At 39.4% G+C, this 12,573-nt stretch overlaps 1 protein-coding gene across 5 annotated transcripts in view; it reads right to left on the reverse strand.

Annotated features, from left to right (window-relative positions):
- abcc9 (ATP-binding cassette, sub-family C (CFTR/MRP), member 9) overlaps window positions 1-8,400 on the reverse strand; it is an 85,980-nt gene extending 77,580 nt beyond the window's left edge. For 4 of the 5 annotated variants that reach the window (XR_014906987.1, XR_014906986.1, XM_085375341.1 and 1 more), the window contains exons 1-2: window positions 5,704-5,924; window positions 2,180-2,359 (exon numbers count right to left, since the gene is read on the reverse strand). Coding sequence is in view for 3 of the 5 variants with exons in the window: in XM_085375341.1 (XP_085231467.1) it covers window positions 2,180-2,342 (163 nt within the window). In the remaining 2 variants the exon portion in view is untranslated. Of the gene's footprint in view, window positions 1-2,179; window positions 2,360-5,703; window positions 5,925-8,248 lie in introns of those variants that run through there. The other variant, XM_085375340.1, reaches the window with a different exon arrangement.
- Between the last annotated feature and the right edge of the window lie 4,173 nt (window positions 8,401-12,573).

A 12,573-nucleotide genomic window follows, 5' to 3' on the forward strand; every position in this document is an offset into this window, starting at 1 on the left:
CAAGTCAGACAAGGGATTTCATCATTCACTTCAAAGCCCTAGAAAAGGGTTTTTGTTCCTTTCTTTCCAGACACTTTCTGACCACATCCCTGTCAGGCAATTGAAGTCAGCAAATCACTATTTTAATGTCACCTTATATATTTTACTATCCCATGAAAAAAAGGTTTCATTTCTTTAAAGTGATAAGTGGCAGAAAGTAGCTGGATGGATGTATGGATGGATATAATTTATTGGTACATTTATACTGTTCATTTTAAAAGTAATCTAAATGTGCAGAACATCTTTACTGGTGTTGTATTAAAAACTATAGGGGCTGCTTGGCTGAAACCTATATTTTCTTTATTCATTCACATGCTCCTAAACATATTTTACACTTCACAAGCATCTATTTTTAGTCGTAAACACGAATGAATCAAACTGGCCTTATGATCATTGCCTTCCTGCCATGTTTCCCATGCAATTAAGTTCTCCTCCTTCTTTCAGTAGCCTCATATGCTTTCTTTGATGGGAAAATAATGACTACAAGAAAAAAAATGCTTGTTAACGACTGCTGGGTTCGGTCAGTTTGCTTCATAGCTGAAATCTTGACTCGAAATGGCTAGGCCAATATGGGGTTTTTTTGGTCCCAGTCTATCAGTTCATTGGTTATATTTGGCCCTTCTTCAAAATGTTATAAGACCTAAAAAAAAAGCTAAAGTATAGCCAGAATTTCTGAACTAAGAAAGCGTCAATACAAATGTTACCAAAACACTAACTTTAAATCCAGCCCTGAAGCAAATCTTTTTCTCCTATGCTGTTGAGAAACAAGTTGAGACGCTGTCATATTGCTTCATACTTTAAATAAAGATGCTCTTTTGGCCTTTAAAAAATGTCAGCTCCCATAAACCCCGCGACCTTTCTCAGCTAAACGCCATAACTGCAGGGAAATGATGAGTTCACTGAGCGATAGAGATGTTATTGAGTGTGGAACTAAACTCCAATCAGCTCCAATCTCACAAGTAACAATTGATTAATTTTAGTTAAATACCAAAGGTAATGGTTTCTTAAAATATCTTTTTATTTTACCCCACAGGGCCTTCATTTCTGTTGGATCAAATTTGGTACATTTGCAGTTCAAAATGTTTGAAACATAACATCAGTGTCCCTGATTCACCATTATGAGGATGACTATTACGCAATTAATCACTTGCTAACAAAAATCAACTAACCAAATGTCATTAGTACAGAGGTTCAATAACAGTCAGATCGGGTAGGCCGTTCCTCCCAGTAACACCCCTGTAGGGGTGACAAAAAACATGAAAGCTGGGTAAGTCTGGACTAAAGGTGCATGGAAGCAACGCTCTCAATGACTGGGAAAAAAACTGTTATACAAGAGGCAAAAAGCCTACCTCTGTTCTGGCACCAGCGTGGGGCCCCATTGACCCTGTCCTATGCAGGGTAAACTGGAGTCTTAATTTTGTTTTTCATCAAAGGGCTTATCAGCTTTTTGTCTGACATCTCACCCTGATTCAATTTGTCTTAGGAGACTCTACCAGGAGCAAAGTGCTCCTGACAACATAGCTCCACATCACACCCATAGTTTACATAAATGCAGCTTGCTAATACAGCTTACTAGCCTCAGATGATAGCACTCTCACCCAAAACTCTGGGTCCAAAATCCAGCAGGAGCCAAAACACTAATACAAAGGCTTCAAAATGCATATCCAAAAACAATAGCTGACACCTAGAATATGTATAGACCAATATCCATTAAACACAATGAAGTGCATGTGACACAATAAGAAGAAAGATCAAAACAGTCTATTTGACTCAGATCCAGTAATCCTCACTGGATTAGTTCAGTCTTGACAACTGTAGTGAACTCCAGTAATGAAGGCGACGCTTTAAGAGATATAAGCAGGGAACACTAAAACATAACACAGGGTCCACAGCTGTGACTTTATGCTGCAGATATACCAAAACTCTTTTGTGTTCATAATGCAGATAAGTATTTACCTGTGAAAATGTTTCTTTTCTTTATTTAGTCCTTCAAAATACACCTGAATCATTCCATAACAAATCTGAAAAAAGCTCCCACTTGACATTTATCATAAATTAATTACATGAAAAATTAAAAGCAGTTTCCAAGAAGAAAAACTTTTTTTTCTAAGAGTCACAAATACAGCAGTGTGTTACATACCAATGAAGAGGATGGGGAAGGTGATGAAGAGCAGGAAGACATGAGGAACCAGGTTGAGAGCATCCACGAAGCACGGATTGTTCAGCACGCCATTTTTCACACTGTAGGCAGTGCTGTTGTTGCCACAAAATGACAAGGCCCTGCCGCCATCCAACTGCTCCATATGAGTCCTGAGTCAGTCTGGAAAAATAAGGCCCCAAATCAGCCAACACATCGCAAACCACACTAAACTAAAGACAATTGAGATAATTTTTATAAAAAAAATAATCATTTTATGTAATCTTGCAGCAGCAGCAGCTTTGAAGTTCAGACATTTCTGTGGCCTGACACACAAAGTGCACACACACTCTCGGTGCTACACTCAGGCTTCTGAGAGGCATGAGAGCTATTTCAGGGACACCGTCCAGTTATGTGCCGGCCGGCTTATGGTGGCTTAATGTTAAGTGAATATTAAGAGTTGGAAAAGCCTCATCCTAGATCTCATGATGCCGTTGTTACTTCTGTAATTGATTAATACGCAGAGCCAATAACCCCAGGCTCTGCGATTCAAATCTGTGACATGAATGCCCTCCTTCTTTACATTGGGTTAGGGTTAAAATTGTGACCTCACTAGCACATCTTCAACATCGTCAGAATGTGTTTGAAAACTCATTTGTATTCCTTGATGCTTTGGTCAAAGATTGCCGTTTTTAAATGCACTCGACTTTACTCGTGACATCATAAAGATCCAAGAATAGAACAAAAGAGAAAAAGAAAAGTCTGCAGCCTACGACAGAGTATTAGGGCCACATTAGGAAAAAATGTATTACTGTTCATTTTACTGAAACTATTTAACCAGCTGTTTTATTATATTTTATGGTATCATTGCATCTGTCCTTTGCCAGCTATTTCATTTTGTGGGAATCCAGCCAAGTCTTCCAGGTTTTAGGGTTTTTCCTTCAGACCAGATGCTGATTTCTGCACCATCTCTTTAACGTCCTTATACTTATCACAACAACATAAATAATTCTTTATTACTAAAACTGATTTTGAAGCACAATTTCACTAATTCATCTACACAAGGCTTCTTGTAGAGGGTGTAACAGCAGGGGCAGCTGTTTAACTTGAAACAACAACTCCCCAAATTTCAACTTTATTTACAAAGGTTTGGCTTTATGTGAAGTGTGTTGTTTTAGCGTTGACTCTAACTAAACATGTCTTTTTTCCCTTTTTTAAAATTAGTTCTGTAACAAAATCAGATATGATATGCCTCAAACACAAGGGGGAAAAATGTGAAAAATATCAGTAGATTATTAAACACCTCCCAACAGATGACAGTATGCAGTATGCTAAGCTAATAGCTAATATTTATACTTGGTAATAAATCCAAATACTCACCAGATATTAAAGTAAACAGTTTTTTGTTTTGTTTTTTTATTAAAGAGCATATCTCTATCTTATGTAGAAATGGCAGCAGTGCCCAGGGCTGATAATGAAGCCAATGCCAAAAACTGCAGTTCCTCTAGTGACCACTTGAGGCTGCCTCTAAAAGTGAGTCAACACCCAAATGCTCCCATGTTGAATGATCAAACTACAACAGAAAACTACGGTGGCCCGGAGAGGCCAAACGGACTGCAACTTCAGAAAACACTTGCAAAAAGAAAAATGCTGCAATATAGGGGTGTGACCCCTTTCTAGCTCTCTGCTAGACCTTGTCCGCTAATTCTACTCAGTAACTTGGATATTGTGATTGTGCTGCTGAAGCAGTTTTTAATGGGACTAACTGAACAGTAATTATGGCTTGCTGTCAGGTACAACTCATCCAAGAATTTTGTGCTTAAGTTTTTGTGAGTGAAAAACAAATATTTTATTCAAATCTTTTACTTAGCATGAATTAGCAGTTATGTGCTCTGGGTTTTGCACCTGTAGAGTTGGATGCACCTTGATACCCAAGCATGCCAGTAGCTAGTGCCCCTCTGTGTGCACTTCCAATCACTTATTCTACTTCATTATCACTTCTGACTTCAGAAAACTAGCATGACACCTGGCAAAATGCTAATGTTGAGGCCTAAATATTAGAGGTGCAACGATACTCGTATCGATATTGAGCCGTTCGATACAGTGCTTTCGGTTCGGTTCGCATATGTATCGAACAATACAACATTTTTTATTTATTTTATCAACTTTTCTTCTGACGATGCTGTCTGTGTTGAGCGCTCAGTGGATCTGCGTTCGACTACTCTGCCTAGGCTGCACTGTCGAGTGCAGATCCACTGAGCGCAGTGCAAGCTAGCAAGACAGAAGCTAAGCCCTGCTCTTGAAGCTCGTTGCAACATGGCAACTACCTCAACGCTACCCAAAATTGAACCTCCCCCACCCTCATTCAGATCTGGCGTTTGGAACTATCTTGGTTTTCATGTGACGTATGACCCTGATGGTAAGCGTGTCATGGACAAAAGTAAAACAGTATGTCAGATATGCCACGCAATGCTCAATTTGTGGGAACTAGTACTTTAGCGCAGTTAGCTTGTTAACGTGTTGACGCCATCCAGCCCCAAGCACGGGGCGATCCGCGGTAACTTGTTAACGGAGATTTGCCGCGTTATGGCGTTAATGTCATTTTAACAAGATTAACGCTGACAGCACTAGTGGGAACGCAACGAATATGACTGCACATTTACGCCGACATCATCCTAGTGCAAAGACAAGTGGAAGCAGACAAAAACAACAAGCACGCATGCTACAAACTTTACCCGAGTCATTTAGACAGCCGTTAGCACATGATTCTCCTTATGGGGACCTGATATGTTTAATATGCTGCTGAGAATATAGCCCAGAAGAAGCGTATAGTATAGCTTTTATTTTGGAAAGAGCCATTTCTCTGTAATAAACTCTCTTTTCCAAAGATGAGTGATTTCTCGATTAGATAGATTAAATTTTTTTACTGTGTTGTTTCAGCAACATTAAATTTAAAAAACTGTACTTTTGAGTTAAAATATATATTTATAATTTTAATAAATGATAAATTAAAAAGGCATGAACATTTTTTTTTGTATCAAAAAAATATCGAACCAAACCGAACCGTGAATTTTGTGTATCGTTGCACCCCTACTAAATATGCAAAGGCTAGTTACTGAATCACTACATGGCGGTTACGTTCAACTTTTATATGCAGCCACTACACAGCATTCTGTTGCCTTATTGCTGAGAAATTATCACTGTGTGACTTACAGGAGAAGAAGTGTATCGTTTCAAGCAGTTTCACCTCAAATTTCTGCCTACTGTTAACTTCTTTACTTATTTATTTATTACCGTATTACTTTCCCTTTTACTACCATCACAGAAGGATGTAATTAATGTACGTGCATCATTTCACCTGGAAGTACAAGTAAGTTAACCTTGAACACCTGCGTTACACTATACAGCCCAGTACTTAAACTACATGTGGATAATTCAGGAACCTAATTTAGAGTTGTTTAAATTGAAGCAGCTTAATAAGAAAACTACAATGAGGGTGTAAACTACAATAAAACCAAGTGTCTTACCTCAGAGTAAAGTAATAAGCCTTATCAACACCGTCTCATTCAGAATGCTTGAATTAAAAAAAAAAAAGCAAATAAAAACAAAAACAAGGAAAACAGACAAAGGAAAGAAAAAAGAAAGGAAGAAAGGAGGGAGAGGAACAGAAACAAAATACGGTGAGAGTTGGAGAGGGAAAAAGTTGATTATTTTTAGCTCCGCAAGAGATTCAGCTGCTCCACTCACTGCTGCCTGTCTGTGTGGATGGTGTCAGCTTACATCATGTATGAAGAAGCGCTTCCATCCAAGTCTTTCAAAATAAAACCTTTGTATTTGCAAATAAAGTGAGTACTGTTGATGTGCTTACACTGAATTACTCACAATCCACAGTTAAATATAGAAAAATGCTAATTGTCTCTCATTGCAAATTTCCATAATGTGGCTCCTGATGCAGAACAGGTTTCTACTAATTGGAGTAAGAAAGCAGTTTCTTTAGATAGAATAAACAAGAACTATGTAAGAACCAGTCCATATAATAATTTAGTGGTTTTGAAAAATATAATACGAAGATCATTATTTATAATATCTATAATTACATTTATCTATACCTTAGTTTATAGTTCATCTTTTTGGCAACTTAGTTCAATTTAAAATACGAGTTCATGATGACTAGAACTGTACTAGTACACAAAAAGAACAATTGCAGAATTTACGATATTTACTGTTTAGTTTGTTTGTTTTTTAAGCACAGCACATGTGACACAAAATCTTAAAGTCAACAATGTAGATTCAACACTTTACACCCCATTTTTTAAAACACCTTGTACAATGCAGGAATAACATGAAGTAATACTAAAACCAGCATATTGAGGCAGTTAAATATTTAAATACTATATATGCTTTGAATACAGACATCTCGTTCGTTCTCTGCACATGTATAATGTCATCATGTGTACGCATGCTAAATGCATTCACCTAATCTGTTACACGTTACACCAAAATGTCCTTGTATCATTTTCACTCATTATTTTAAATTGTTTGTGTTCATTTTCACTACACATATTCTTGATCCCACATTACATTTGTCTCCTTTTTTGCCCTTCAGCCTGTGTCGTATGCTCAGCAGTTTCTATAAACTGAAAATCCCTATAGTTTAAAAGAAAAAAAAGGAGTTTTATTTTGAAGGTTCAAATCTCATAAAAATCAGTAAAACTCTGTATATTCAGACAGCTTGATACAAAGTCACCTCCTATCAGATTTCCAAACTTGTACCAGTTTAAGGGTGAGAAGGAGGTTTATTATAGGCTTCCTCAACAGCCTGCTGACATGTCAAGAGCAAAGTGGATTTACAAACATGCAGCTAAAGAAATATCGCTTAATCTGGCATATCTACTTTTATCATGTGTAGTACTTTTATTTAAACCTCTACAGCACAAACAATCTGTCTGTATGATTGTATGAATATATTAACCTCTGTTGGAAAATCAAACATTTTTAGGTAAATCACACATATGCGTAAAGTCATTATATTAATATTTTATTTAAAATAACTAGAATTATTTGATATTATATATATAAATAGAGTAAATATAATGCTATTTTAATTAACAAGGTGAAATATGACACTATCCTTAAGGGACCTCAACCTGCTCTGATGTTTTGGCATGTGCACATTTATAATGAAGGACACTTTAAACTCTTTAATCTGATTTCGTGTGGTTGCACACACAGCAGCTTGATATGGGAGATCATCCCTAAAACCTGAGTGAATCCTAGAGCCTGCAGGGTACACACGTGAAACTGCTATGCTTAGCATTAAAACAGAAACCGGGACCTTTGATGCGGTCAGCGGGCGCACTGAAGAGAGCACATTATCGACTGTATTGTCTTTCATTCATGCAAGCTGCTGCACTCAGAAGGACGAGGTTCAATTCTTGCATGCATAAAAAAAATATGATGGATGGATGGAGGGAAGACCAATCGGGTTTATTTTCACGTGTTATTCAGCGTCCTTCATTGTGATTCAGTCCTGCCACGCATTAATATCAACAAACCTCCATTCAGAAATCAAACAGTTGGAAGACTTTCAACACGCGGACCAGTAAAAACAGACATATTATAAAGATGTGTGATTTTTCTAAACCAATGTGATCCAATCTAATATTCGGCAAGAATAACTGAAATAATAAGAAGATGTAAATTTATAAATCCTTAAACTTTTTAAACTGTACCGCTTGTAATCGACCCAGCCTCCTTCCACGACCAGCAGCAAAACGCTTTTTTTCTTCTGAATTGTGTGTGCACGGTGCATTACACGGTGCCGAAATGAAGACTCACATCTCAAAGACTCCGATATTTTTACACTGTTTATTTTGAAGCTACGCGCCAGCAGTAAGAGCCAAATCGACTCAAACTGGAGGAATGCTCAATGAAGTCTGGCTCTCTCACATCAACAGAGCACCATATCTTAACGTCCTCAGTTAAGACGTCGTGTTACGGCACACTGAGGATGCTGTCGCCTGGTTGCGAATGACAGAAGGATAAAGAAGGAGAGCTCACCCCAGCACTTACCCGACCTTTGACGCAGGTTTACGGGTCACGGCGTCTCTTCCGCAGTCTTTATCCCTGTTCGAGGTGTCTTATGGTTGCGGTTTATACTGAAGGCACGGTGACAGGAAATGCCTATATATTACGACCACTATCGTGTCCGCTCAGAAGCCGTTATGGCGCTCGTGCGGCACAAATGATACGCACGCACTCTCAGATATGATGGTTGTCTTTTTTTTCTTTTTTTTTCGGAATAGTTCATGTACATGATAGAAGGATAAATTTAGGTCAAACTAAAGCCAAATCAGGATTAAATCGGCCTTTTTCAGAGATGCTGTTTGTAAACTGGCAAATTAGGAGTATGTTTCAAATGAAATAAAGGAATTTTTCCCCCAGGTTAATATGAGAGAAGACTATTTTAACTTATGTGTGGTTGGTAATATAAGAGCCATAACAGTGTCTCAATGTTGGTAGAGTTTTCAAATATTATTTTTTTCCCCATTAATTTTATTTTGAAAAGTGTAAGCGCTATTTTCGGCACAGTGCAGCGGGAGGGAGCTTTCCAATCTGATTGTACCTCTCACCTAACGGAAGACTCGTGCTCAGTGCTTTATATTTTTATAAAGTTGAAAAAAAAAAACAGTTATGAAGGTAATTTGTAGAAAAGGAACACCTCCAAATTTGGAGGCCTTCCAAATTTCTTTTTTCTTGACAAGTCCTGACAGTCTAAATTACTGCTCCAAAAGTATCAATTTAACTATGTAAAAACTGATAATTCAGCTGTACAGATCAAGGATCGCTGACTTAACTTAATTCAATTCACATTAATTTTTAAAGTGCCAAACCACATCAACAGTCACCTTAAGGTGTTTTATATTATAAAGTAATGACCCTACAATAAAACAAAGAAACCCCCAACAATCAGATAACTCCCGGCCCAAGAGCAAGCATTTGGTGACAGTGGGAAGGAAAAACTCCCCTATAACAGGAAGAAATCTCCTGCATAACCAGAGGGAGGACAAAACGGGGGTGTCGAAATTCATAGGCTGCATCCTCCCGAGGCCGCATGTGTAGGCAGATTACATGATGTAATCGATGTGTGATGTAGACTCCTCTGAATGCAGCCAACAAATGTGTCCTCCTTTTCCCCAAATTTGAAGGATGCGTCGGGTGTATCCTTGGTGGCCCACCATATCCCAGAATTCACAGTAAGGCCCAGCCAATTCCAGTTTCCAACAATGGCGGCCGCTACTTAGTTTTAATATTACTCTTATTACTCTTTCTGGGTCACAAAATAAACTTTTGTGATATTTTCAGGTGTGTAAACTTCAAATATCTGCTCAGTTTTTCAAGATATCACACATTTGCAAAAGTGCTCCGACATTTTTGGAGATGTCTGTTACCCAACAACTCGATAGCTAGCCGGGGCGATAACAGCGAACTCCCAGCACATCGTTTTCAACCCCCGTAGTCTTTCTCTACTCAGGTTAAACATGATATATAAGTCACTTAGATAACTTAAAAATGTTATTGTTTGGCTTTTTTCAGTGTTTTATTTGTGAGTAAATCGGTTTGGCTGAGATTAAAGTAATAGTATAGTATATAGTTTCACATAGCTCAATAAATGTCAAACTAATTAAACAGAAGTGTGAGATGATTGAGAATTTACGCCAGTGTCCTGTTATATTTTAGATAGAAAGGCCGAGTTTATTAAACTCCACTAAGACAGCTGGTGATGTAAAACTGAAGGCTAGACGTCCAATTTCACAGCTGCTCATTTCCGGCCTACCCAGCCTTCTGAAGACCAGGGCCACGTAGACCACGAAGGCCGGGTCCTCAGAAGGATACAGCCTAAGAGAGTCAGAGATTAATAACAACTGATGATAATTGACTGGACTCTGTATTTTGAGTCCTCGGTTTTATGGTTCAAGTCAGCAAGTTTAGTTAGTGGACAGTATCCATCCAAGACTGTGGACGCCTTCTCCAAGACGGACTGGTGTCAAGGCACCACTCATTTTCAGCATCCAGAATCTCTGCAAGACCCCAGTCAGCAGGACTCAGAGATCCAGAATCGTCTCAGATGGTGTGAAGGGGGAGGTGTTCAAGGTGAGGCTCACTGATCGATCAGGTGTTCCAGCTTGTTGCTGGGGATGTTCAAGACATGAACAGCCTTACCAACCTCCACAGCATGGGCCTGACCCGTGCAAGGATGCTGTTCCATGGTCAAGAAGTAGCAGGTCATTACTGCTGAATATGAAGCCAACCAATGGCTACCTTCTGTGCCTTTTCTGGGTGGGTTTCTCAAAGAAGCACACCAACGAGCTCAGAAAAACAACCTGCGCCTAGTGCAGCAGGTCCACTAAATCTACAAGATGATCAGTCAATGGTCAGTCAATGACCTCAAGAAAGCAGTCAACAAGGAAACGAAGAAGGTCTTCTCATGTATCTGTCCTCTGCATGATGTGCCCATCCGCAAGTTCAAAACCGCATTCCACATGCTCTGGCTGTACAAATAAGCACAGTTGAATAGAAGTAGTGGGGGAAAAACCCCTGCTTCTCCCTTTCTGATGATTTTTTGTTTTAATCAATCAATACTCCATCCATCCATCCATTCGCTTCCGCTTATCCTTTTCAGGGTCGCGGGGGGCGCTGGAGCCTATCCCAGCTGTCATAGGGCGAGAGGCGGGGTACACCCTGGACAGGTCGCCAGTCTGTCGCAGGGCCAACACACAGGGACAGACAACCATTCGCACTCACATATTCACACCTAATGGCAATTTGGATTTTCCAATTAACCTATCCCCACTAACTGCATGTTTTTGGACGGTGGGAGGAAGCCGAAGTACCCGGAGGGAACCCATGCAAACACGGGGAGAACATGCAAACTCCACACAGAAAGACCCCGGCCTGATGGTGGAATTGAACTCAGGATCTTCTTGCTGTGCGGCAACAGTGCTAACCACCGTGCCACCGTGCTTCAATCAATACTGTCAAGTCTTATTTAATTCAGTATGATGTTGATTCTGGAACATATGTTCCAGTTTAGCATAACAAGGATCTATAATAGAGTCACAGCTTTGGATAGTGACTAAAGGAATAAGATTACAAAAGAATAAAACATGAGGAACTTTAATATGCATAAGAAGCTCTGCAAAGCAGCAGCTAAAATTGATACATTATGGAGACGTTCCATTATTAGAGGATTTCTAGAGCATTAATTAGATTTGAAACATACTGAGGACATTTAATAATGTTTCATCTGGCCTGGGAAAGCCTCAGGATAACCACAGGAAGAAGTAGAAAGAAGCACTGGGGAGCGTTACTTATAGACTTCCCGCTCAAAACACAGTCAGTCTATAAATCAAAAACATATAATGTTTTGTATCTATTGCCTTCATTCAGTCTACGCCTCGAGATAAAAACAGAAAAATGCATTTAGTGTTTTTATCAAAGAAGATAGGAAGAAGGGATCTTCTCTTTCTATTCCCTTAGGAAGAATAACATATTGAAGCACAAGCAAAGTAATTACTCAGACTTTTCCACCCATGAGAGGACCCAACCTCCAGGGCTGGGGAGAGTGGTCTGGAGACCCCTGTAGTGCTGGGATATGTTCTTACAAAGGTTACAGATCCTCAACACGGAGCCTGGGACTCCATTTGCTTTTCTGTCCCAGCTGAGAGGCCACAGCCTGGGGGCAGCAGCCAAACCAGACGTGTGTGTGGGAGGATTTGTCAACAGGGACACCGTGAGCTATCAGTGGGTCTGAGAGTGTCCTTACTGCATGGCTAGGCGACGTGTGAGGAGATTCTCATCCACCAGTGTTTCCCAAGAAAGTGACCAGGGGATTGATTTGACCTGTGCCCTGTAAACACACACACACACACTCACATTTACATCACTTCAGTACCAAGCATTCCCATATCAAGTACTTTAATATTCGTAATCCTAAATCAAAGTCATCACAGTGAAATTTTTATGATTTTCCTTTTTCATTTGAGTTTGAGTCCCCAGAACAGATGTAAGGGCTCTGCTTTGTGTGTGCATGTACGCACACAACGGTTAACACACAAACACACACACACAAAATGCCATAACTCCATGACTTATTTTTTAAACTCCCCCATGGTTTCACTCCCACTCACCCCCTCTTCCTCTGTTCTCACATACTCACAAACCATTAGAAAAAAAAAACCCAAACAGATGTTCAACTTTGACCTCTGACCCTTGTGTCACCAAAAGAGGAAGTAGCACTTGTGACCCACAGTGACACCCCAGAAAGGCAGATGATGGAGAGAGGATGGGGATTAAAGCACAACTGAGATTCAAATGTGTGTATTTATTTTAACTGT

The sequence above is a fragment of the Diplotaxodon limnothrissa genome, linkage group LG17, assembly GCF_057381915.1.
Source record: "Diplotaxodon limnothrissa isolate DT_005_m linkage group LG17, D_limnothrissa_male_GT1.1, whole genome shotgun sequence".
NCBI classification, from domain to species: Eukaryota; Metazoa; Chordata; class Actinopteri; order Cichliformes; family Cichlidae; genus Diplotaxodon; species Diplotaxodon limnothrissa.